The 27,384-nt window shown below is 41.3% G+C and overlaps 1 protein-coding gene across 1 annotated transcript in view; it reads left to right on the forward strand.

Moving 5' to 3' along the window:
* Positions 1-18,321, forward strand: part of SUSD4 (sushi domain containing 4) — a 74,290-nt gene extending 55,969 nt beyond the window's left edge. Inside the window, exons 6-9 of the mRNA XM_087777052.1 lie at positions 14,053-14,244; positions 14,729-14,873; positions 16,504-16,886; positions 18,145-18,321. Coding sequence (XP_087633178.1) covers positions 14,053-14,244; positions 14,729-14,873; positions 16,504-16,886; positions 18,145-18,173 — 749 coding nt within the window. The 3' untranslated portion in view covers positions 18,174-18,321. The remainder of the gene's footprint in view (positions 1-14,052; positions 14,245-14,728; positions 14,874-16,503; positions 16,887-18,144) is intronic.
* Positions 18,322-27,384: the final 9,063 nt, after the last annotated feature.

Here is a 27,384-nt window from a genome sequence, read left to right on the forward strand (position 1 = left end):
TGCTGGAATGGAGGATATTGTAGTGCATTTATATTTGCATCCCATACATTTAAAACAAAGATGCCAAATGGATTGCTCCATACACTGTCAAAACCTTGTGAACTACCTTCCTCTGTCTTCATACTGCATCTTGAATGAAACATCCTAGGAAGTCATCAGAATCCAAATTTCATCATCCAAAAGTCATCAGAATCTGCATTTCATTCCTCTAGAAGGACTACATTTTTGCTCTATTTCAAGCCTGTAAGGAAGCTATCTATACGTAGAATGTAGCTAAAAGCAATTATAGGAATTTATATGTGATGCTTATGTCACCAAGCTAAATGCTAAGCATTCTGGAAGTGCAAACATTTGCCAACAGCATCAACAAAGTGATATACTGCACAAAAATAATAAAATTATCTTTATTTTTAACTGACAATTCAAGTTCCAAAATGGAAAAATGCCTTTGTAATTTTGGAATGACATAACAAGATGGGTTTTTTTGTTATTTAGCATACCGTAAAAGATTAATCCCAAATCAGCTCTATGTAAGCCATTTTTGGAAGGTTCGTTGTTGTTTATAGCATGGAAAATACATTAAAAAATCAGAAGGGCCCTGTTAGGCTTAATCCAAACAGTATGACTGTTTTGATAAAGATGACAATTCTCCAGTTAGGAAGATAAGAGCATTAAAATACAGAAACTCAAGGGTATGAAGCAGAAGAATTTGTGTCTTACCCTCACTTAACACAGGTGAGCATTCCAGCTTGGGTATCAAAATACCCGAGAAAACTCATGTGCTCGTTGTTTATTGCTTGTATTATAAAGTCATGGAGAGGCTCTTTTTCCTTGATAATTTAAAACATGAGATAAGAACCGCTGCCCTGACAGTTCTGTGTTTTAAATAACATGTCAAAAGTTATCGTCCCCAGTCAACTATGATGTTCTGTGATGGGGGGATCAGTGTGTGCCAGACGCTGGGTCAAGGCCATCTGGGAGGCCTCCTGAGTTTTGATTTAATTCCAGCCTCCCTTTTAATCGCTTTCTTGTTGCTCTCTTTAAATGTTAAAACTTTCCGTGGTGATTTCATGTTGGTGTCCCATCTGTGCGTGTGGAGTAAGCCACAGGAGTCCGAAGTCTACAGCATAACGCTTTCAAGAGCAGGTTCTCCTCAGCTTTGGGGCTGTCCCTGCTTTTGTTGGGGCAAGAGCACTAAAAGGTCACCCCTGACAACTCCCCTTGTGAATTCTCTTATACGGGATGCTTCAGCTGCTATGCAGCGAACTGCAAAATTAAATCCAGATAGGGTAAATCAACTTGAGATGCCCTCGTTTGAAAGTGTTTGTTTGTTCAAGTGATTTATGCAAGGAGTGCCAGTCTCCAGGAATCTTGTTACAATCCACTACTCTTAATTAGTGGACAAAACTCCCTCCCTGCATATTTTTTATTCTGCACCTTGCATACCAATGTCAAGCTCATTTTTCAGCATTCCTTTTACGTGTGAGGTATAATCTCGCCAAGCAGTATTTTTCACAGAGGAAATCTGCAAATAACAAACGAATTCCATTTATTTATTTCCATGATCAATTCAAAATTTATTCTAATGACATTTCCTGCTCAGTATTTTAATGTGGTAATGATTAAAAGCAAATGGTTGTTAGGAAGCTATAGTAAACCATTTTAGAGCTTTTATTCTGCTATAAACAATGCTGCTTACAGCTTTCTCATTTTGATATATGTTCTTCTTGAAGCCTTCACAGAAGGAATTTCTTAAATGTGTGTGTAATCACACAAATGCTCAATCTTGTGAGTTTTTCCCTCTTCGTTAGGCCAAATACATTCTGAATGAAGGGTTTGTAGCTCCATTTAAATAAATAGTTACACCAGGGACCACTCAGCTCCTATCCTAGAGCATGATTTGTAATGCTCAGTCCAGTCTTAGTCTCAATCTTGTGAAGTGCAGAGCTTCCACCAGCTCTGGTGAGAGACTAATTTTTGCTGATAGGGAAGAATATTTTTCTGATACTTAAAATCACTGTTCCTTTATTCACAGCAGTGCATAAAAACTGTGTTACCTGGAATTGAAGTGCAGCCAAGACTGCAATGCTATGCAGTGGCTTCTCAGAAACAGCTGCTTGGACCTAATCAGGGAGGTGGTTATAGCTCGGGCAAATAAGGATGCCTCTAGTTCAGATTGCCAAGTATTTACTGGTATGAGATCCTCTTCTTAAATGCTTGTACCTTTGCCAAATTTAAAACATTTGGATTGATTTTTGAGTGTCTGCCTCAAGCTGAATCATTTGGGAAGCTGCAGTTGAAATGGTTCAACTATATCTGAGGAAATGGTGGTGTTTTACCAGTGCTAGAAAATTTTACAGTCATTTAGAGAATAGATGAAACATCTTAACACTGAATTTTCTTCTCCTTTAATTCCTTGATTTACATCTTTAACTTTCTTAATATCCTTTTTGCTAGTGGAATTCCATAATTATGCAAAAGGTTTTTTAAATTTCTTTTGTACTGAAACTTGTTAGGCACTTCCAAGGATATATGAAAATGTAAGGAAAATGTTAATTTACTTATTTATATGCTTTGTAACTTACCAATTTTGGGTTAATCATCCATCTGTTGAAATTAATGTGAGTTAGTGATTGCCTTCTGTAAAATCAGATATGCAAAAGATTGGGGGGGGGGGGGAACACTTAAACTGAGGATTACCACATGGGGTACAAACATTAATTGTAAAATCAGATGGCTTCCAGAAACACTGCGGGGAGCAAACACTTCAAAACATACTGGTATGGAACTCTGTGAAATGAAATGTATAGAACTACAAAATGTTTATGATACGATACTTTAAGGTGAATAAAGACATCATACAGGATTTGGAGAAATTGCAAAAAAAGAAAAAAAGCCTGGCCATTAGTACTTTGGGAACGTGATCTGCATATAATTACATACCTTGCCATCTGGACTCTGTATTTTAATCTTTCACGCCCTTTGGAAGATTTCCGAGAAGATGTAAGGAATGGTTCTTATAAAGACCTGGGGGGAAAGCAGGCAAAGAGGGGAAAGGCTGGGAGAATTTGATCTTAGTCCTAATGCTAGAATATAAAGCAGTTGTATGGATAGTGTAATTGGGAGTTCCTGGCTTTGTATTTAAGAGTAAAAGGGAAAACAGGTTGATTGAATTTGCAAACAGACATGATCCTGTTATCTGGAATGTCTGGTTTCACCATCATCCCAGCTGAACACAAAAGCCAGTCCTGCAGGAAATCAGATACACTGCAATATCAAAACTTCATTCTACATGTGAGAATCAGCAGATTCTCTAGCTGAGGTTAAGCTTGAAAGAATGCTAAATAGAAAATATTTCAAATTTTTGTAGGTAGATTCAAAATAAAAATGAAACAAACATGAGGAATAGACTTCAAAGGGGAGAGTTAATGAGTAGAAGAGAGGAAAAACAGAGGAAAACTGCAGGCATTTCAGAACTCTGGTGTATAAAGCCACCTCATTGTGAGGCAAGATGAAAAGATATAACACTAAGCTAACAACTGATTACAGAAGGGATCCTGAAAGTTATAGAAACTATGAGAGAAAGATAGAAGAAGGAAGGAATTAAGAAAATTGCACAACAAACCAGAAGAAGTGCAAGAGAACCCCCAAAAAACCCTACCTAGAGCACCAGGAAATTTCTGAAGAATAAAAGGGGGTTAGTCCTATGAAAATTAAAAACGGCAAAGTATGATACACATAAAAAACTATTCTGGAAAGACAGGCAAGAATACAGGACAGAGCTTTAAAATTATTCTTCTGATAAACCTGAGGAGAGACAATCATAGCCAGGGCCTGGTGATTTTGACATAGAACCTAGAAAGTAAAGAGCATGAAAGAGCATTGGAGGAGGGTGATACTACAGGTGAAATGCCATAGCCGCTTAAAATTTCAAAACCATGTAGCTTAAACTTGCTAACCAATTACACACAGGATACTTTGAAGGATAGCTTCAAAAATCTTCATTCTTACATAACAATTGCTAATGCCATAAACAGTGATTGACACTGAGCTATATGTTTGATAAACTATGCCCTTAAAATATTTTGAATTCCTGATGGAATATACAGCAATACACTGAGAAAAAAGATACAAGTCAGCCTGTAATCATTTTGTGTTCAGGAGTCAGAACAGAGTAAGCAATCCTAAGCCTGAGATATTTTATGTTAGTACGAATGGATTTCTCTCTGTGTTTCTTTGCTGACATTGAGAAGGCTTTAGATAAATTCCAACATGGCAGACTGATGTGTATCCTGAGGGAAGATAATGTTGATGCAGCAGATCTCCAACAGATAAAAATCCTGTAGAGCGAGCGGAGGGCAGCAATACAACCAAGCTGTGAAACACTGTGGTTATTAAGAAATTAAGAGAGGTAGATACCAGGGTTCTGTTCTATGTTTACACCTACTCAGCTTGCAGGCAGGAGGGAGAATAAATTAAATATTGCTCAACTGCCACAGAGGTCATCCAAGCTAACTGAGTTAATGTTAACATAAGACACATTGATAGCCTTGTTTTTAATAGCTCTGACTAGAGTGGCGTTTCAGAATATATTCACTGCCTGGAGCAATACTTCTTGCAACTCAGGAATGACAACCAGCAGTAAATGCTCAAATAGCAGCAGCCAACATTTGTAAGCACCTTTACTTGGGCAACACCTTCACATCATGACACTTTTAGCCTGATAGCCAAAGGATGAAATAGGCTGATAGTCTTTCACCCTGGGGGTGATTAAGTCGTAGAAAGCAAGTGTGATGAAGAAGTTTAAAAGGATAGTTTTCTTTAAAAAAAGTAATTCAATAATTCTACATGTTTCTGTGCTGTAAACAGTTAATTCATTCATCACCTGAGATCACAGAAATTATATGTGTCCGGTCACCCTGTACAAGTGTGGACATTGAACACTTTAAGGAGCTGCTCATAGGTGACTTGGAATATCTGGACTTTTGTGCTGTTGGAGAATGCTGAAATTCATCTGTACACCTTTACCCACAGCTGAAGAGGCGTGGAAAATAACTGAATTCATTAACAGCACAGTGACATGACATACTAGGCAGACAAGTCATGTTCTTCTGTGGACATACTGCTTAATAATCATCCAATCACTTAATTCCAGCAGGTGTATTGCAAAGTGAAACAGAAAAGAAAACCAGACCACATTTCGAGACAGAATGATACACAAAAGTGAGCTTTTTACAGCTCTCGTTATGAGGGATGGGGGGGTTTAGAGAACAGTCTCCAAGTTGAAGACATTGTTTGAAGAAGATAAATGCCATTATATTTCTAAGTGACTGCTCCTTTTTTGCATTGCAGAAATCTTCTTTGATCTTGGCTATGATTGAAATAGACGCCTTCTCCACTGTTCATAATTTTTCAAGAAAGCAACAGAACAACTTGTAATCTGTTTCTTTTATGTCTTCTGTTTCTGCTTGATGCACAGGACTGTCACAGTAAATCATTGTTTTATACCTGCTCTATCACCTGTGTACCTTTCAGGAACTCCGTAGCATTTCCAGAATCAGCCAGACATCCCAACTTCTTTATGGAGCCATAATTTCTGCCCTGAAGTTCCACGTTAGCTGCCAGACGCATGTAGTATTTTATCCACGGTGCTTTAAATATGCTGAGGATTAGGTGGGGGAAGGCAGACAAAATTTCTCCCTGAAGGCTGTTTTATAATATTAATCTTTAACTATATCTGGCAGGGCCCCTCAGAAAGGAAAGGCACACTACACTGTCTACCTTGAAATCAAGTAGCTCTGTGCTTTATGGACACGTTCATTAAATTTGGCTACACAGTGCAATCACGGAGCATCTTCCACAAATGGAGGGAACTGTAGCGACAGACTCTATGCATTAGGAAGTCTACTCGCTGTGTAGGTTTGTTCACTTTCAGAGATAAAACCCAATATTTAAAGAGTGGCAGTTTCACCAATCAGTGCAGGCAGGCACTTGATAACTAAACATAATAACAGAAAGCGATACTCTTCCATGCCTCCCTAGTCTTGTAAGCTGGTTTGTGGTATTACGGTGCTAAGATCACCTGCTGGTTTTCCTCCCCTTTTTTTTCCTAGTAGCACTCCATTGGGAATGAGACTTTGTGCTTTTCCTTCTCTCAGGTGGTATAGTTTGATTTCCTCAGCCTTCAAATAAGCCCTGGAATACAGCTCGTCTATTCCAGCAAGTCCAGCTACATTTGGCATTCCAGTCTCATCCCCAATGACTGGCGCAGGTGACACCACACAGGCTCAAGGGATTCTTGCTTATAAACAAAGAGAAAGAAGCAATTAAAGGAAGAGGGGTTAAAATAGCATAAAAACATTGATATGTCCAGCTCACAGTGAGCGCTGGCTTCTTCAGACATCCCTGTCAGGTGCTTTTATCTGTCTGGTTGTCTTAGCCAGTTTCCCAACAGCTCTCTCTCCCTCCTCCACCTCCATTCTACTTCTAAGCACTTTCACCTTTTCCAGGTCTGGAGTTATCCTGTGATGCCTGTCAAATACCCAAGCCTTGACTTATTTTGAAGCTCTCTGACTCCATCCTGTTAGGTGCCTACGCAATCCCCAGCATCTGCTTCTCAAAGTTCCTTACTGATCATAAAGTCAACCACTCATGAGAAAAGGAAGAAACAAAGCTAGAAGCAAGTGATGAAGAAAGCTAAAACAATCTGCTGTAAACGAGACCACAGGGCTCCAAGCACTCCCATGTGAATAATGAGTATAAACATTTCCTTAAAGATAATTATGGGTCTTTTGCTAAAAGAACTCCTAGCTCTCTATTGCTGCAAACTTGTCATCAATTTTTTGTAGTTTAAATGAAAATTGCACTTTTTAACTTATGATTTATAGGAGAAAGATCACTTGGGGTGTGTTTCATCCTGTATCTGTTGTGAAATGCATTTGAGACTAAAGACTTTGGCATCAAGATCAATGTTTCACAGGTTGCTGTGCTGGGAACAGCAGGATTGTTGAGGATGAGTGTGAATTTGGTATGATGCTCCTGTAAGAGCTCAGCTGACTGGCATTGCAAAACGGGCTCCGTAATTTGTAACTCTAGTAACAAGGAAGCTCTGTGTACAATAAGTGATTGTAAAGCACCTTCTATTTCCATTTAGGAATCAGCTTGTGTTAAACTATTATTAAAATAGGCTTGAAACTAGTTTTATACTGTTTCATTTAGGTTCATACAGCTGGTGTCAGTGATAGCAATTTTCAGCAAGATGGTGTTTGTCAAAGCTAGACCAGAGCAGCAGCTCTTCATTAAAAACTTAATTATTCAATTCATTTCACACTTCGTAGAAGGTGAAAAGTGCTTCTCACTGTGTGCACATTGAAAGGTTTACGTTGCTAGTGTAGCTGGTGCAGAATTACCCAGGAGTGATTGTCGAGGGGTAGAGCAAGCAGCTTGGAGCCGTGAGACCTGGGGTATGTTCCTAGCTGCCTGAACACTGACTTGCTGAATGGTCAAGAAGAAGTTGCTTAACTGTTAGGTGTCTTTTCAGAAGAAAACGCAAGTAGCATTGTGAAGGTTAAGTAATTGAGAATGTTTAAGATTTAAAAGAATTTGGAAATTATTGGCTAAGAATGCAATACTTTTAATGATTCTTGCTGTAGGTTTTCCAGAAATAAATTTGCTGGCAACTTCAGAGTTCAAAATAAGCATCTTGTATCTTCGTTACTTTAAGTCATGTCTACTGTCAGGCTTAATAGGAGTTACTTTATATATTAGTGCTTACTTAGTTGTTTCCACTAAACTTTCTGTTCTGATATTACTATTGGTGCTGCTGTTTTGCTGTGGGAATGAGTAATCGGAAAAGTTCCTCAAAGCATGTCTTCACTTTCAGAACACAAATTCAATGGCCTCAAAGTTTTTCTCACTTGTTCCAGTACAGCTATAAGATGCACTAAGCCTCCCTTCACAATGCCGGCACCATTTGTTATAAAAATGTATCATTAGGATATTGTTAAGCTGCTGTTCACGATAAATGAAAAGTTACTCTCGTAATGCTTCCTGTTCTGCTTACATTTCTGAAGAGTGTCATTAGGAATAAATTCTCATTAAGCAGCTGTTCCAGACCGAAATGTTTTGACAGGGCTTATTTTAAAGCAACTGGGTTTGCTAGTTCCTTCATTTTACAAACCTCTTAATTTCTTCTTCAGGCTCTCAACTGGGTATGAGTGATAGAGTCCACCAGTTTTTCTTCCATCCTGCTTAGAATACTGGACAATTTAATGGGAATTTTTGTCTTGCAATTTTAGAATTAAAATACTTCTGTTACATTACTATAAATTGAACTCTAAATGTAGAATAGAAAAATCCTGATTTTTATTTAAGGTGCAGAAGTAATTTCCTTTGCCTCCTCTTCTTCCTGTTGGCCATCCATTCCCCCTTCCTCCATGCATTTGCTTATTTGATATTGCACCAGAAATACCAATTCTGGTCTACCAGTTTTTGTCTTGAGATCTTTTTGGCTAACAAATAAATCGGTAAATTCTCTGAACAGTATAGTGTCTGTAGAGTTTAAAAATCGACAACTAACAGCTACTTTTTTTGAACACCACTGATTTATTTTCTTTTTGTTTGTTGTTTTTACAAACTCATAACTATGAAGAAACATTTCCCGTTGTGAAAGATGCTAGTATCAGCGTTCCATCAACTGAATATAGGATATAGGCATTACATTCCCCTCCACACTGACTATCTTATAATGTGTTATGTGTATGTGAGAGGATGAGAAGCTTGAAATTAGGGCTCTGTACTGTGCAGTGCAAGTGTGATTCATGTGCTGGTAATACCTGTGGAAATGGCCAAGTCTGTCAGGTGAACTGGACAGGAATTGTTGAGGTATATGAAAGAAAGGCTTCTTGGTTGAGTATTTATTTTATTGTGAAGGTCTGAAGCATGATGACACTGAAGTAACCAAGGAACCAAGTTGTATTAGCACAGTGTTCATAAAGAAGCAGGAAAAGGAACAAACGTAATCTTCATCTTCTATGTTCCTGTAAAAAAAAGAATTTTCAGATCCTACGTACCCAAGCATGTATTTGTATGAAGGCAATATATGGAAAAGGATCCTTACTGAGGCCCCAGAAGCCAGTCAGTAAAGCCTCAGGTGGAGACCAGGCCACCCTAGATGGGCAGAGTCAGACCTCCTGGGATGTATACTGCTGCGGTCTCACAGAGTAAATCATGGCTCGAATTAAACATTGCTTGGAATGCAGCAGCCAGATGACAGGTGCCCAGATTTCTGGTGTTAATTAGTGTCCTGATATTTACAAGAATGACGAGTGAGGGTCAGGAGAAGCTCTTAGTCTCTTCCAGTTTGTGCACAAACCAGTGTGTCCACCTCTCTGATTACTGCCTAGTGAGATACATCAGCATTTTCCCCGCACTTTGGAACTGGCAGTTTTTTATCTGTGTCTTTCTCATCATGAAGTTTCATCTTAATCTTTTCTCACTCTTTGCATAATGAGAGGGCATTCATGGTGTGTTTGGAAGAAGCATTATTTTTGATTAGGTGCAAATGTCACTAAACCTGTCCATCCCTGTGTCAAACAGAAAATGACTGGCCTCACACTGGGTTTTTCTGCTAACCCAGCTAACTGGGCAACTAATGTCCTACATAAAAGGCAGACTAGTAGCTAGAGAAAAAAACATACTATGCAAAAAATCACAGGTGGAAAATAAGCTTTGTGCTTATTCCTACCGCTTTTTTTATAAGTAAGCACCCTGTATTTCAAGACATTTTTGCTTTTATTTTTTGGCTCATGTACAAAAGCTGGGCAAAACCTGAATAATTTACCTCCTGCCTACTTTGACCAAAGACTAAACTGACTAGCCATTGAACTGAGTGACTAAAAAGAAGGTTTTGAGCACTGTAAATATCTGTAACTCCACTGTTATCTCTCTACCAGTGGCTTTTAAACAGTGGCATGACATCTTTATTCTGTGCCATCAATGTCAATTGAGAATATGCTAATGCCAAAAAATCTTCCCTCCCTCCTACAGTTCCAGTGTCAACAGTGCAGAATTACTGCAGCATCCTCTGGGCAGGGTTTAGAAAGCTTCTTGACTGTAGTAGGTAGGAAAAATTACTGGGTGAACCCCATTTATTCCTCCAGTGTCTGAGCACAAAGTGCCCGCAGCCTGCATCACCCTCACTGTGACCCTGGTCCAAGGGATGCAGCTGTTGCACTGCAGAGGCTGCGATGGAGGGGGCATGCCATGGGGCAGACCCGCTTGCCTCTCCTCCAAGCCAGTATGTGACAGTGTTTGTAACACAAGGCTCGACTCCCCAGGTTTTAAGCTCTTCCCGAGAGCACTAATCTTTCACTAAAATCAGTCAGAGCAGAAAGCCCATAGCTGATCTCAGAGGAGAGCGCTCAGCTCCAGCAGCTCCTAAGAGGAGGTGGGGAAGTCCATCAAATCAAATCAGGAATTCCTCTCTTCAGCTTCCTTGAGTAACAGGCACCCTGAGCATCCCAAAAGGGATTTGTTTGCCATATAAACACACTTGTTCTTTCCTTTTGATGAACAGTTCAGCTTTTTAGCTGAGAATGCTGAGCTGTAAAGTTCCTGTAAGTCCCCTTAACAGTTTGTGGCGAATTGCTCTACAAAGACAGAACTGGAGACCCAGGATCACGTGCTGCAGAACCACCAGCAGACACTGCCTGCGTTATGTCCATCCCTCTGACAAGCTCCAAAGCTAAGGACACACGCATGTGGTCTTTTAATGTTGGTCGTCAGAAGATAGTACTGGATTATCCATGCTGGATGTTATAATTAGCACATTAAAGTCTCAAAAGCCTCATAGAGTGAAGATGCTGAAAGCTAGTAGTAAAGATTTGGTGTCATATTTAAGAACAGCGCCTAGGGGTTTTTTAAGCTGTGAGAACTTCCTGAAGTAGAATTCACTTGTTTGACAGTGAAAATGTACTTGTCAGACACACTTTTATTTTAATCAGTTTGTGGATATTTTCGTTCTGTGAGTTTGATGCATTTTCCTGAAGTCTATGGCCTGTAATTTCCAAATACAATTAGGGCTGATGACTGGGAATGCTAGAATTTTAACTTTCCTAGAAAACTTCAGTAGGTTTGCCACATGAGTTTTCCTCCATATTTGATCTGGCACATTCCTTTAATCTGTGTAATCAGTATCATACACTGGTATCCAGCATAAATAAGGGATCTGACCCTGTAAGACGACTAGCTCTGCACTAAAAATCTTCTGTCTTTGGGAGCCAAGAGTGTTCAGCGGCCCTCCAGACTTTCATAATCTTGCTTTTCTATCATCAAAACTAAGGCCACTTCATGGCTGTCCTTTCCCTGACTTTAAAGGATCTTGGGCCAGGATGACCATAGGAATGGAGTGAGTTGAGAAAGGGACTGGGTGTACAACTAACTGTCTAGAGCTCAAAGCGAGTTCATTTTTGGTTTTATGTGATGTATCTCATTTGACTTCATTTGGAAAAAGAGGATCTGAACCTGAGTGATACTGATTGGGGGGGAGGGGGAGGGCGGGAGGGGGCAGTTTTCCCATGCAAATGTTGAGGGATCCTGAAACTGGATGAACATAAAATTCACAGGAGGTGGTGAGGGATACTCCAAGTGAGTGAGAACCCCTGACTCTGACAGTCCGGTTGACGTAAGAATAAAGCACTGTTTCAATTGAGCTAAACACCCTCATTTTCAAACCCTCTCCATTGCATCTGCTGGTTGCAAGAGTGTTTAATGCAAGAGCTATTGGCAGGCATGACCGCTTCAAACTTGACTCTAATTCATGACTAATGCTTGGCAGTGCATTACAGAAATGTTTGCAGAAGTTTCCAGGCAGCACAAATACATCAGCATTTCCCTTGAAATATGGAGGGTGTCAGTGGAATGGGTGGCACTCTTTTTTAGCACTGGGGACATATCCTACACAAAGAGTGATGCTCTTGTTTTCAGGTTTTATAAAATACATCTCCGTTTGTGAACAGACTGACAGCTCCATATCCGGGCTGTCCCCACAGTGTATTGTTTTTAATCTGCCTGGAAATGTGTCATTCCTGAGCTGATCCACATTGCTGGGACACCAACTTTGAGGCTTTTTTTTATTCAGCAGGCTGCTTTGGCTCTTAATGAGGTTGGGGATGAGGCAGCAGGTACATTGCTGGAGAGGAAAATTTGTTTCTCTGAGTGTTGCTCTTTGTGATAAGGTGTGCTCTACTTGCTGGTTGCTAGAAAGGTACTGGGCAGCTACGCATCTCTTGCAGCCTGCGGTAGCTTGGCAAAACTCAGTTGCAAAGAAGCTTAAATTGCTGTCTTCCTTTGTTCTCATGCTCTAACATTAGATAATAAAAATATACCAGGTTTCCTTATGGCAGGCCAGAATCGTTGCTTTTACTGAGCATTTTCTTTTTAATAGAAGAATGATCCTTGATATGGACAAAAGGTGCTTTCCTACTATTTCAGTCTGACACCTTTGTCCTAGTCTTAAGAAAATTGTTTTCAATCTTGAGTTGACTTCCCAGTAAAGCATTCCTCTTTCTTGTGGGCCCAGAGACTTTAGGAAGTATGCAGAGTATTGAGGATGTGAATTTTTATGTGAATTACTTTCTCTGATTTCAAGTTATTATTAAACCTTGCCAGTGAAAATGCAAACAAAACCATGTCTCCAGGGGATAGGGAATAGACATTGCTGCACATTGTAATCAGCCTCTCTTGAAGATTCATTTAATATCTTGTGTATTTTTTTTATGAAATGCATTATTCATATAACAAGATTCACAGAGAGAAGCAGCTGAATTGTAATTTCTGGGAAGATTCTTCTTCCGAGAAATGGCATTTTCATTATTTAAATCAATGCAGTAGGTCTTGCCTGCATGAGGGAGGCATGAGGTGAAGGGAACAGCCTGTAGATGGGGCACTGAGTCAGTTAGTTACTGCCTCTGAAGGGAAATAAAACAAGCCAACCAGTAATTTAAGCCCTTTTTGGGTTAGTATTTAGCCATTTGAGACATCATTACACTTTGTAGGGTTTTTTCCCTCTGTGTTAGAAGCACTTAAGAAAATAGTAATCAACTAACACTTACTCAGTGGAAAAGTTTCCTCTCTTATAAAAATACTGCTTGCGAGCTGCTTTCCCCGCTTCTATTTCCTAGAGAGTGCTCCCTCGGTTCTCCATTGAGTTCATCTGCCGAGCCATGTGAGAGGACGTTTCTTTTTGTTTCAGGGCCTATAATAAAAGTTCCACATGTTTATATTGCAATTCTCTGTTATTTACTTAATCTTATGTAAGCCACTGTACTTAATTAACACAGGCTCAGCCTCTGTTATATTTAAGACCTCACTCCACCAAAGATCCCACTGAGATCAGTCGGGTGGTTCAAAGATAACAAAACGCAAATAACACCAGTAGAGTTTAAGCTCAACTTAATAATATTACAGTGGTACAGACTGTAAGTGCTTAAGCAACATCGTGTGCTGCGCATCTCTTGCACCACAGTTGACAGCAAACTTATTTTAAAAAGTGACTATTTAGGAATTTAATTAGTGCATATAACCATGTAATTATGTTAATGAAACAAAAAAAATAGGATGTTACAGCTGAATTTGAGATGCTTCATAATGAGAGGAGTTCTCCTTATCTTGACTGTGGCCCACCATCCCCATATAGCTATTTTATAGGCAGGCATTTTTGTCCCCTTCTGTCTTCCTCCTGTCCCCTCTTCCCCCAGAGGATGGGAAGCTTCACAGATCCCATTTCTCAGGCCTTTAAACAAGCAGGTGACAGCAGAGCTTGCTGGTGTCAGTGAGAGGCAAAAGCGACCCACCCCAGCACACGTTACCACGTGGGAGGTGTGCACATCCATCCGCTGGTACCGCTGGTACTGCTGAGATGAACCCGAAACCGCAGGGAGCCTGAAAGGGAGCCTGAAGCGTGCCTTGCGCATTTTGACACACTGAAACTACCCAGCGGTGTGTTGCTGGCGTTAACGTCTTTCTCCTTTTCTCTTTGTTTATTTGCCCAAGTTTGTCCACTACCTCCAATGGTGAGTCATGGAGACTACATCTGCCACCCGCGGCCTTGCGAGCGTTACAACCACGGGACGGTGGTGGAGTTTTACTGTGATCCTGGTTACACCCTCACCAACGACTACAAGTACATCACCTGCCAGTACGGAGAGTGGTTCCCCTCCTACCAAGTATACTGTGTCAAAACAGGTAAGGGAGCAGCAATGGCATTACTCCTGTCCTCTTATAGGCCCTCTTTTTCAGAGCAAATTTGTTGGTCTGTAATGCCTGGTGAACGCCATCTGTTTCATGGTTAAGTAAGTGATGAACATTGATTTTAAGATGCTATTAAATACAGTACATTTCCAAGATCCTGAATGATCCTAAACCATTTCAATCGTCAGCTCTTCAAATGGATTTTTTAATATCTTCTGGATATTTTTATGTGTATGTAAGCTAAGTTCATGATGGCATGTATAAAAAAAGTCAAAGGGAAAAAACAAGGTCCAGCCCCTGTGGCAGCTTAATGTTAAGGCTGCTTTTGGTACATGGCGTTGAGTTCATGTGTGTTTTTACAACACATGTATAAAAGATGTCTTGTCCTAACTGGCACTTCTCGGTATTCTTGAAGTATTAACACAAAATAACAGTGGTAATAATCAAACACAAGTCTTGTATTGCCTTTTTGTTACAGAACAAACCTGGCCAAATACACAGGAGACCCTCCTGACGACATGGAAAATAGTGGCATTTACTGCTACCAGCGTTTTATTAGTACTGCTACTGGTTATTTTAGCCAGGATGTTCCAGACTAAATTTAAGACACATTTCCTTCCAAGGTTTGTACTGTTTTCTTTTTTTTTTGAAGATTGAGGACCTTGAGTCAGTTTTCACATTCAGCACTCCTTGCTAAGGAGGCAGCGCGGCTCACAAGCCTTGCAGATACCTTCTTCTTCTGCTCTGAGCAGAAGTCTCTAAAGCACCGGTGTGGAAGGGTATCCCCAAAAACCTGCAGTACTCTTTTCTGCAACTAAGATGAAAGGCAAACTTTGCCAGATTCACTTTGGGAGTAATTACAGCTCTACTACAGAGAATTGCTGCTTCTGCATGTAAAAATAGCTGACAATATTTTTAAATACTCATTTTCAGGTGCTGGGGGAATTAATTTTTTAACTACTGTAGACTTAGTAATGTAAGTTTTAAGAAAGATTTTCTTTTTCTCTGTGGACAAATTTATATTAAAAGTTTGCGTTCCCTTTATGATTATTATTTTCATCACGATTCATAAACACCTCCTACATCTTCCTTTATTTCCATAAAATACTGTGCAGCTATGAGCATTTGTCATTGATTCTCACAGCACTCCTCATGAGACAGGTAGGTGGGTATTATTATTATTATCGTACAACCGGAAAAACAAAGGCAGGCATGTGGAGTTTTAGGCAAAGCTATTAGTGTATCTGGGTTTAGACTCGTTTCTAGTTTTCAGTCTGCTCAGTTTGCTATGGACCTTCACTCCTCTCCGGCGCTTGCTTTTCTCATGTCCTTATTCTACCATGTGCAGAAAACAGAGATGAAAAAGCTATATGTCAGTAAATAAATGCAGCAGAAAGGACTCGGAGATCTTAATGTTAAAGAAATGTGTACATAAAAGTATACAGGTTATATAAATAATGTGTAAATTTATAAGCATATATATGTGCATATATACAGTATTTGGGGAGTAGTATACATAGATGTATATAACTAGGAAGATCTTTAGAGTAATGGGTTGCACTATGGATAGCTTTATAGCCCGCCCTTGTCTAGCTTATTGAGATGGCTTTCTGTCCTCTCCTTTTCAAAACGTTTTCATGTCCTAAATGTACCTGGGATCAATTCCCTCCTGCTAGGACTCTACTGTGATTTAATTGCCTACTAAACAGATCCTTTAGGGTTTAACAGACTTTCCCAGCTTAATACTGGTTAAGGAAGCCTTCATCCTTTGAAAGTAAGACCTGAAGGAGGCCACAAATCTGGCCACCAAAGCCCTGTCATCCAGTAGTCGTCACCTCAGTGCCTGTTTACGTGGGCTGTAAACACTTCTGTGCTCTAGCACACATCTTTCCAGGGGTTCAGACACTTTTGACTGGTGAGCTACATCTGTGATCTTATATCCATGATACCTACTGTGCACAGCGCAGCAAATGGTGCTCCTTATCTCTTCCAAGCACCTGTTCTCCTTCCCTTCTCGAAATTGTTCTTCATGTTACTGGTTTCATTTTTCCGATGGTAACAGATTCCACCTGACTGTCAACCTGAAGAGAGTTTTGCAAACCCGTGAAGCAAACATTTCTGTGAATGTTAATGACCCTGTAGCTTCATTTTGCATGACTAGAAGGTGCTGTGTTTACTTAAGTTCAGCAGTTGCTCCGAGGTGCTTCTGACATGCTCCTGCTCTCTGTGATAATTCATCTGTGTTTGACATAGAGGCAACCAGGAGGGCTCCATGGGTGACCCCGACTTTGTGGTGGTGGATGGCGTTCCTGTCATGCTGCCTTCCTACGATGAAGCTGTAAGCAGCGGCTTGAATGCTCTGGCACCTGGATACTCAGCTACCACAGACGAGGGGCACAGTTTGCAGACAGAAGATCAGAATCCTCCTGCTTACCCCGGCCCCAGGATTACAGACACACTGCCTAGCGAATTTGAGACCTGTGACAGTAGGTCGGGCTCCTCTGAACTGCTCCAAAGTTTGTACCCGTCCCCGGCGTGCCAAGCAGCAGCGCTTCCCGGTTCAGATCGAACTGACGTATCCCGTAGCCCTGCCGGGGAGGCTGCATCCACGAGTCCGCGGATTGATATTGCAGATGGTGAGTCTTGCATAGGTGCAATAGGTGAGTCCGTAAACAGGATCCATCATTTGTTTGTACTGTAAGGACAGGAATAAACCCAGCTGACCTGCTCCTATTTTCTCCACGTTTTGGTCCACATCTTAATTTGGACATCTTTTAAACCATACTACTCCATGGTCATAGAGCTTTGTGTCTGTGATATGTCATTGCTAGCTGTGGTGCAAGGGATTTGAATGCCAGGCCAGAAGGTTCCTGTCCCGACCCCATAACAGCAGTCTCAGCAACAGGGATGTCTGCAGGCACCTGTGTACAGCAGTGACACCAACCATCATCTTGCCTGTGTTGGTCTGTTCATCTGCTTCTCAATTCCTACACTCACAACTCCCTCACATGCCATGCCTTTCACAGCAAAGAACAGGATTTTCTCCTTCAAATGGAAAGCAAATCATGTTTTCATACTAAGCCAAAATTAGCAGCCTTTATTAACAAGCTCATCATGTCTGCACATAAAGCAAACTGTTCAGTCCAAAGCATGTACACATTAAGCCCTGGACATGGGAGTCACAGCATAAGGGGAACATACCCACAGGACCATGTATGAGAAGGGAGATTGCCATATATTATCATCTGCATTTAAATCGCACATGAGCGTGCATTGATACCATTTCATTGAGTTCTGACAGAGCCGTATGGTGTGCTGCTCAGTGTGTTAAGGAAACTGGATAGCTTTCCTTGGAGACATTTAAAAGGAGTGGCTGTGATCCTGCTCTCCACAGTCACTGAGAGTCACTAGGCAAAGCAACCTCTGTGTGATTTATCGGCAGCAGAGCTAAAGCCCAGTGTCCTAAATTTAGTGTGGGTGAAGGTCTGGGTGGAGGAAGTCTTACTGCTTCATAGGGTTGGGGCTAACTTGTAATGGCATCACGAGGGGAAGAGGACAGCTAGAAGGAGGAGGGACAAATTATGATAATGCCAGCAAAAGTCTCTGCCTACTCTGAATGCTGATTCAGTAATTAATGTAGTAGAAAGGATGTTTGCATTTCGTTTTTTTGCGAGCCTAACTTGTTCTAGAAAATCTGGGTAGTTTTAGAAGGTTAATTTTCACCTAGGTGTTAGAGCGTAAGTGGGTCGGTCTAGAATTGGAGACACTGTATGTGTTGTTCAGATTTTTGCAATGTCCATTTCTATTTTTGCAGAATTGCTAATACTAATACTCTGCAAAAGTATAAAGGGAAGTTACAATCAGCAATCAATGCTATTTATTTTTTTCCCCTAGAGATTCCTTTGATGGAAGAAGACCCTTAGCCTGCACAGAGACGTGTCTTCGTTGCACTGCACTGTTGGGTGACATGAATCATGAGGATTTAGAGATACAAAAGACTATCTGTGGATTTGGGGAGGGTATTTTCTTACTTATCCATCTTTCACATGATGATGTCACCAGATTGGGTGTACATCTTAATCCACGGCGGGGATAACAGCATCAGCATTTGGAACAGCAGCAGTTTAATGAATGAATCCTGGGGATTTGATGAGAGCAGATGTAGAAAAAGAACTGTGGCTTTTTAGAAATGAAATGTATATCTGCATCGCAGAAAGTCATATGGTTCTGTAAGAAATACTATTGGATTTTGATACTAACTGCCTCACAAAAGCATGTCAAAGTATGTAAATTTGCTTATAAAGACTAGATCTATGGACCTCTAGTTTATGAAGAATCCTTACAAGTTTAAAAAAATCCTAGTACTGAAATGCAAAAAAAGAGGAAAGATCCTCTTTGGCTTTCCTATGTTAACCAGGAAGCTTTTGATTTAGTTGTTGGTGATTTTGTTTCAGACCATGTCTGCAGAAAATATAACAGAAATGATGGGATTCATATATACTTTGATGTATGATAGCAGATATATATAAATATATATATATATTTAAAAACTCTTAAAGAGAAAGAAAAGGAAAGACTCCCAGGTCACATAATGATCTGGAGATTTTTTTAAAGGTAAGGCAGAATTTATATCATATACAACATTCAAGGTAAAGTATCAATATTTGTATTTATGCAAGACTTCTGTGACTACATTGCATTTGATAAATCCTGCTATAATATGAGAGATCTAGAAAATGTTAAAATTATGAAGTATGTGCTTAAGAAATGTTGAACTGCCCTGCTTCAACCTTTCTTTAGCTCTTACAAATATATATATATATACACTAGAGTAATCTACAGTCATAGCCCAGAGCACTACCTTGTCCCTGTACATTGTGGTAGTATTCTGAGCCATTATTGTAGAATACTTTTTAAAAAAATAATAAAGTTCAGTTTCAGTTCTTTTGACTTACCCAACTGTGCGTAGTTGGCCTTTTTTTCCCTTCCTCACTTGTTTCACCTGCTCCCACCTGAAGGCTGAGACGGCATCAGAACACCTGGTTTGTAGCATTTTCAGCTTTATAGTCATTATCCAGCTACAAAGGGACAGAGGGGTTTTGGTTAAGCACAGCACGTGGAATGGGTGCAGCAGTGGTGTGGCTTCTATAGATGCTGCTGTTGGCTTTTCCCTCCTCTATGCCAGAGCATTGTGCTAAAGCCTGTATGAACGGTTCACCTTTGTGGTGTTACAGGCTATTCCTTATTTGTCAGGAAAATTCCTGGCTGTTTCATATATTTAATAAAAGCCAAGCAGATTTTCTCATCTTATTTTTGGTATTGCGCAAATGAAACATATGTTAAACTGGCAGTGTTTGAAGGAAGAACTTGCCGTATGTTAATGATAGAGATTGCCATCATGTGGGCTAATCCGAACCAAAGGAAAAAATGAGACTGAGTTCTGATTTTATGTACAAAGTAAACCAATAATATCTCTATTGCTCTAAACAGAGGACCACTACAAGTTGCTCTGTTATTTTTTAATGACTGTAATTCTTTATTTGTATTGTGGTAGCATCTAGTGGCCCCACTAGTCAGGCTAGTAGAACGATAGATGTGCTGCAACCATTCAAGAAAGTGTTTATTAGCATCCTGTCAGCAACTGTATATGACAGCAAGAAGCAAATGGAGACAAAAAACTGTGTAATGGAGAGGCAATTATTACAATAATCTCAATTATTCTACGGTATCATTGATGAGAATGTAGTGATTGATATTGAAAGATAAGACATATTCCACATTATCCTCCATTCTTGCTTACATAAGATTTACAATTTTTTCTGCTGAAATTGTCTCAATTGCAATCGTATCTTCAGGTTTATCCCAGAGCCATATCTATTGGGTGTTAGTATTTTCTTTGCTACCCGCTTCCTTTTTAGGTCCCATGCTTCCCAGAGGTGTTTGCACTACCAACTGAAGTTGAGGATTGTCGCCCCAGCAAACAAGACAAGAGTGCTGAAATACCAGCCTTGAACTGAAGCACGTCTCAAGCCTACAGCCAGTTAAGTGATTTTTGTTTCATAATGTCATTGAAAAGTATTGAACTTACTTTAGATGCCCTATAAAATATTATGAAACCTGTCTTTGCTGGTCTTTTAACAGCTTGTGAAATTTCATTCCTTATTAAATTTCTGGACTTCCATTTATTAATTTCTGCTAGGAAAGCTTCAGATTAATATTTGGAGCTCTACGGTTTTACAGATTTACACTGCTCTATGTATTGTATTGCAGTCATTTTGTTAAGGGAGCCAGACGGGGTAACTTAAGAAATGTAAATTTATGGCTTATTAGACCATTTTATTTTAAAAAGTGCAGAACTGCAAATACACTAGAAAACATTGATGTATTAATATTGCTTGATAGTCCTTTGATAGCATCGCACTAAATATAACTTGCAAAGGTAAAAGAGGTTTTTACCATTTTTTGCTTATGATGTGTAAGACTTCTTGAAAGGGTGTTTTGGGGGGATTCATTGAGTTTGGGGTTATTGCATGCTTGAATATTTGAGAGGAAAGAGAGGACTGTTTCTGCTGGTTTGTTTTTTTTTTCACATGGGCCTTGAATTCTCATAAGATGTCTGCCTGCCCTGGGATCTGTACATGTGCCCTGACCCACGAGCTGATGCCCTGGGCTGAGGGCTGCCCCCAGGTGCCCCCCAGCCTGCCCAGCTCCCCAGCTGCCCTGCCAGCATGGAGAACCCCGCAGCTCCCAGGCCTAAGACCTCAGGTCAACCTCGAGCACTCCCTGAGCCCTGGCAGCCAAACCTTCAGGAGGGCGGATACACTTAGGGCCCTGAGAGACTGGAGAGCTGGTAAGATGATGACAGTATGTTTGCCATGCAAATGCAACCAGATGGGAGGATGAGTGAGTCTTATGCAGATCATAAGCTGTTTTTGCTTAAGCTAATGGGATGTGATAAAAAAAAAACCAGGAAAACCCTTGTTGGTGAGGGAAGAAGCAGCACGTTAGTCAAGATGGACAACCCGTGTGCCTTCAGCAGAGGGAGCAAAGGGTATGTACTGAGAACTCCAGGAAAGAAAAACAAGAACTACAGTGTGCCAATATTTCTAAAAATGAAAAAGGAGGAGGAGCAATGTGTCAGCCTTCAACACTGACTTACAAATGAGGGCTTGACCTGCAGCATGCTGGGGGAAAGGCGGGGATCCAAGGTCTCGCAGCAGCTCTGCAGGGAGTGAGTCACAACCTGAGTGTGAGTCAACAGGACCTGGCTGTTGTGAAAATGTTAAATGTCAATGCAGGGATGTTTACACAGAACTATAACTTATAAATGCATGAAGCAATCCTGCAGCTCCACCCAGCACTAGTAAGGCCTCAGCTAGAGCATTGTGTCAAATGCTGAGCAAATTTTTTCCTCTTCAAGGGAAATGAGAAGTAGCTGGAAGGAAGCCAAGCAGAGAGAATCAAGAATTATTAGGAGCTTGGAAGAGCCTGTCCTCACAGGTCATGTTAGAGATCATGAGGCGTTCGGTGTGAACAACAGAAGACCAAAGGGGACACAGAAATTTGGTTTTCTATAAGAAGCATATTTTGCAAAGGAGAAGGGAATTATCCATATAAGTAGGACAAGAACAATAGGCTTAATTGCAGCTTGAGAGAATTAGGTTAGATATTAGCAAAAACCTTCTAGCCACAGGGATGGTAACAAGCAAGGAGAAACGGTCTGAGGAAGCTGTCAAAAACCTCCGTTATGAGAGATTTTTAAAGACTGTTTTAAATAAAGAGGGGCCAGGAAAACACTGGAGTGGGATGCACTATGTGAGCTTTGGGGCCCCTTCTCATTCTGTTTCAATGTGATTTCCAGTTTGTGAGAACTAAACTTGGCTGATGCATGGTTTTGCTCATATAGACTAATTCCAAAGTGATGGTACTGGTCAAACTGATCAGCAGTCATCAAAATCACAGCCAGAAATACTCTCTATTCCACCAACAGAAGCTTTTCGTGTAGCGTGGGCTGAACTCCAGTAAAATCCTGTGAATTAAACCCTGTTACATTAAAGTGACATTGATTTCAGAATTTTGTTCTGTGACAAATCCAAATTTGGGATTTTCTGGTCTTCGTGTCTGTCTTAGGCAGCTAAATGAATGCAGCCCTTCTAATACTCCTTGCACATTAGATGAAGTAAATCCTCTCAGCAATTATCTGAAGACACCTATTGAGTTCAAGGAAAAACAGCAGCTCAGGCACTGGAGCACAGAGACCATTGTCATGTTTATGCAAAACTTGCTTCCCGTGCCACAAAAGCTGTTTATTCTTATCTGCGCTGTGCTGCAGATGGTAGCATAGCTTACCACATCAGCTGTCAGAGGAGGAGTAGCACAGATGAGAGAAGCACATCCCGAGCTACTGTTCTTGGTCTGCTGTGGATTCTCAGGGAGGATTCCAGGGCAAGAAGAACTAGAAAGCAAGTAAACATCTGCCCCAAAGCCAGGAGCACCTCCCATTGTCAAGGGCAAGTCCAGTCCCTTTGACACGGTTGCCGAAGGAATTGCACGATGGCACAGACAGACAAATCCTTTTCCGCCAGAATAGTGTATGTAACTTCTTTCATGCCTTGTAAGATTTCTCTTGTCACCATTATATAGTACCATTCTTCCAGCCCTACGTTTTCCAGGACAGTAAAATATGTTATTTAACAATAACAGAAAGGGCGTTAGCTTGAGATTGAATTATTTGCTGTCCAGGAATCAGAGCAGCCTTTTAATAGCTCACACAGACCCCATACAGAAACTGGACACATAAGGCCAACTGGGATACTTGAGGCAGCTTTCCTCAGCATGGCAAAGGGACTGTCCTGCAGGGCCGGGGGAGCTGCTACCTGGGGACATTTTGTAACCCAGGAAAACTGGATTCATCTGATAAAATATATTACACAGAAACTTAGAGAAGTAAGAAAAGCCACTTAAATTTTAATGGAGTCCAGGGGGTACATGGATAAGTTCCCCATGTTCTCCAGTAAGAACAGAGGGAACTGTTTCCTTAATACAACCAGTTCAAAAGAAAGTCAAGAGGCAGGGAAGGAAGACAAGCTTCTTCGTTCGGGGGTCCAGCAGCTCTTTTCCATCACCTCTGCATTTCAGTGGTCAGACTGGTTCTGCTTGCAATAAGGGCCTTGGTTTTGGTTTGGATCTACTTTTTCCATTTTACTGTGTTTGCCTTCTGTTTCCCTGCTGCTTATCCTTCTACTCTCTTTCTTTCTTTTTTTTTTTTTTAAATCTAATACTGTTGTTCCAGTTTCATCCTGCCACCTCAGCCATGCTGGGAAGTGAAACAAGTTGCTTAATTGCAGTGCAGTACTCAGCAGGACATGTCCCCCCCCTCACAAGAGGTTGCTCTTACTTGCCTTCCTCATTTACTTTCTCAGCAGAGAGGACAAGAAGGGACATGGAGCCCTTCACTCTGCTGACAAATGGTCCATGAAAATGGTTAGAGAGAGACACTGAGGGGAGCCCACATTACTACATGCTTGATGTATCTATATGCCTCAGTCCCAAACCTGTCAGCTCACAATCTTGCATTGGCCCAGAATTCACAGGTGCACATGAATGCTCCTATACAAACACAGTAGCCAAGATTTTTCAGAATTAGCTAATATTTTAGGGTGTTTCAAGGTAAGGCATTTTAAAGAGACCCTCCTTTCTAAAACTGGTGAGCTCACAGCTTCAGAAACTGGGCACCGATACGGTCCAGTAAGGGAGCACAGGGTGCACAGCAGGTCACTTCATCTGTCCGCTTCCTGGTGCTCCAGTACGAATTTCTTGTCACCAGGATAACTGCTCGAACTAAACAGTTGCCAGTTGCTGAGCTGTCAGGTTCACATGTTTGGTTTTTCTTTTTTAACCTAATTAGGCTAGATTTATTTTTAATGCTCCTTATTACTATCCGCTTCTGACTTCCATCCTGACTACTGCTGAGTACATGCTGCTCTTGCCAAAGCAAGTGTCTTTCAGCAGCTCTCTCAGCCCCCTGGAACTGTACCACCCTGCGGGAGATCGCACTTGCCACCGTTGTCCCTTCTATTAATTCTATGGCAGCACATGCTGTTCGTCTGCCTTATTCAGTGCTCTCGTATTAGTAACTGTGCAACCGATTGTTATTTCTTTCATAACCATTACCATAGCTGCCGCTTGTTGATAATTTAGGGTTAATTACTTACTAAGAAGTTTAGCAGAACAATTTAGCTTAGCTTAGCCTGTTCACTGATGAAGACTATAAACGTCTGCCATCTATCACTGATATAGACATTCCTGAAGTTTGGTATAATTGGCTTTTACTGAAGTGCTGCAGCAAAAATGAGGGTTAGTCCAACTGGCGAAGTCAGCTGCCTGCTTGTACACCCACTGCCTGTTTTTTCATTGGGTTTTGGGCAACCACGTGGGAGGAGAAGTGCCACAGTCACTTACCAGGTTCACTTACGTATCCATTCACATTGCAGCAGTGTGCAGCTTAGATACAGCTACAGGAGTGCTGAAGCCTGGCATTGAAAAAGACATCATGGCAGCTGTAAAGAGTCCAGCATTTCAGTTAGGCTTATGGTGCTGGGCTGGGCAGTCATAGAATCATAGAATCGTTCAGGTTAGAAAAGACCTTTAAGATCATCAAGTCCAACCGTTAACCCAGCACTGCCAAGTCCACCACTAAACCATGTCCCTAAGCGCCATGTCTTTTAAATACCTCCAAGGATGGGGACTCAACCACTTCCCTGGGCAGCCTGTTCCAATGCTTTCTTTTGGTGAAGAAGTTTTTCCTAATATCCAATCTAAACCTCTCCTGGCACAACTTGAGGCCATTTCCTTTTATGCTATTGCTTGTTACTTGGGAGAAGAGACCGACCTCCACCTTGCTACAACCTCCTTTCAGGTAGTTGTAGAGAGCGATAAGGTCTCCCCTCAGCCTCCTCTTCTCCAGGCTAAACAACCCCAGCTCCCTCAGCTGCTCCTCCTAAGACTTGTGCTCTAGACCTTTCACCAGCTTCGTTGCCCTTCTCTGGACACGCTCCAGCACCTCGATGTCCTTCTTGTAGTGAAGGGCCCAAAACTGAACACAGTAATCGAGGTACGGCCTTACCAGTGCCGAGTACAGGGGGACGATCGCTTCCCTAGTCCTGCTGGCCACACTATTCCTGATACAAGCCAGGATGCTGTTGGCCTTCTTGGCCACCTGGGCATACTGCTGGCTCATATTCAGCCGGCTGTTGACCAACACCCCCAGGTCCTTTTCCACTGGGCAGCTTTCCAGCCACTCTTCCCCCAGCCTGTAGCATTGCATGGGGTTGTTGTGACCCAAGTGCAGGACCCAGCACTGAGCTTTGTTGAACCTCATACAGTTGGCCTCAGCCCATCAATCCAGCCTGTCCAGGTCCCTCTGTAGGGCCTTAAATAAAGGCTCTCTCTCTTAAAGAGTGATAAATCTTACTGGAGATAGATAGACATATCTACAACAAGGCTTAGATCATAATGTTCTCTCTGTTTTATGGAAAAAGTGGGGGAAGAATTGCCAAGAAGAGGCATCATTAAAGGTAGTTTAATGTCAGTTTTCTCTGGTCTGGCAGTCTCCTATTCCCTGAAATCTTGAATCTAGAAGCCGTTGCAGACAGGAGGCTCTGGATATACGCACTGCTCTCAGCTTCCAGTGAAATGGATGGGAACTGGGACCACTGGGCCCCTTTCAGCAACGCGCTCTTTCTGACTGTGCAGTCGGGAGTCCCCATCTCCTGATTTCCAGAAGCAGAAGAAAGGCCATGTGCTCCCATCCAAGGGAAGGAGGGGTTTAGCATTACACTCCTTTAGAGCAAAACTGGACTCTGGAATCTTCACCCAGCTCTCTGATTTTACTTCCATTACACCATTTGCAATGATTTGAGTCTGGGTGCATTGTGGTACTCTGCATTCATTTAAGCCTTCACAACATAGGGCCATGCAACAGGTCATCAATAGCCTTTGGCTGCTCTAGGCACTGACAAGCAAATGAAAGCAAGACAGTTCACCTCTTTTAAATCCAGCACGGTGCTGTCTTCATCTTTGGATGCCTAAGTATCCTAAATATCTTCGTATTAAATTATGAGCGAGAAAGTGATTAATTGGTCCCTGACCTTCAGTTTCTTCATTGAGACCGTGTCACCAAACCATATTTTATGTCACTAGGAGACAGCAGATGGAAATCAAATATCTGCCTGCTTTAGAATATATAACAAGGGAGGAAATTACTTCCATCCATTAACGCAAACAGATTTTCTTGAGAGGATTTTCTGCCTTCCAAATTCAGTTTTAAAATGTGATTTCATCCTCACAGGTTTGCCTGTTGGTTTCCAGCACAAGGGGCATTGCCTCAGTTTGTTTGCAGCCCTGGCAAGAACAACAGCCTGCCACTCTGTCTCATCTTCTAAATGCCTTTTTTCACTACATAATTTAAAAACTGTAAATAATTATAAAAAAAAATATATCACCCAAGATAAATTTAGATTTTGGGTTTCTTCAGAAGAAAAGGTAGTGGGTATCCTTTCTCAAGAAATTAAATGATAATTAGCCCAAAAGAAGACTGAACCCCATGCATTTGACTTCTGTGGTCCAAGACTGAACACACAGTATGTAGAAAGGGGACTTTTTTCCCAAATAATCAGCAAGAAATGACAGTGGGCCTTGGGTCTCTGACAGCACCCATGCTTGCAGCACACAACATCAGCACATCCTGTAGCCACATCTGTGAAGGACATGAGAACAGGGAGGCCAATGCCTTTGCATGCAATGGGGATGCCCCCCCGTGCCATCTTGTGCTGCCCACGCTGCTGCTCCTGCCCGCGCAGGTACGCTGGGCACTGCAGCCCCCACTGAACCCGGTATATTTACAGTCCATGGCAGAATGGGCCTCCCCCTGCAGCAATGCTTTATCGTTTCTTTTCCTTGGTTTGTCCTCTTAGGTTTTTGCATCAGCAGCATACAACACTATCAGATCATTGTATCAGCACGTTCTTCAGACCCAGCTGTATGAGGTAGTGAGTTATTTGCAACTCACGCTGGCTCCAAAGTGAGTGCCATTGAAAACTAAACAAATTAGAAAAACCCTAAACAAAAAAAACA

This window comes from Nipponia nippon, unplaced genomic scaffold, assembly GCF_047370975.1.
Source record: "Nipponia nippon isolate SJK-2023a ecotype South Korea unplaced genomic scaffold, ASM4737097v1 scaffold_4, whole genome shotgun sequence".
In the NCBI taxonomy this organism is placed as follows: Eukaryota; Metazoa; Chordata; class Aves; order Pelecaniformes; family Threskiornithidae; genus Nipponia; species Nipponia nippon.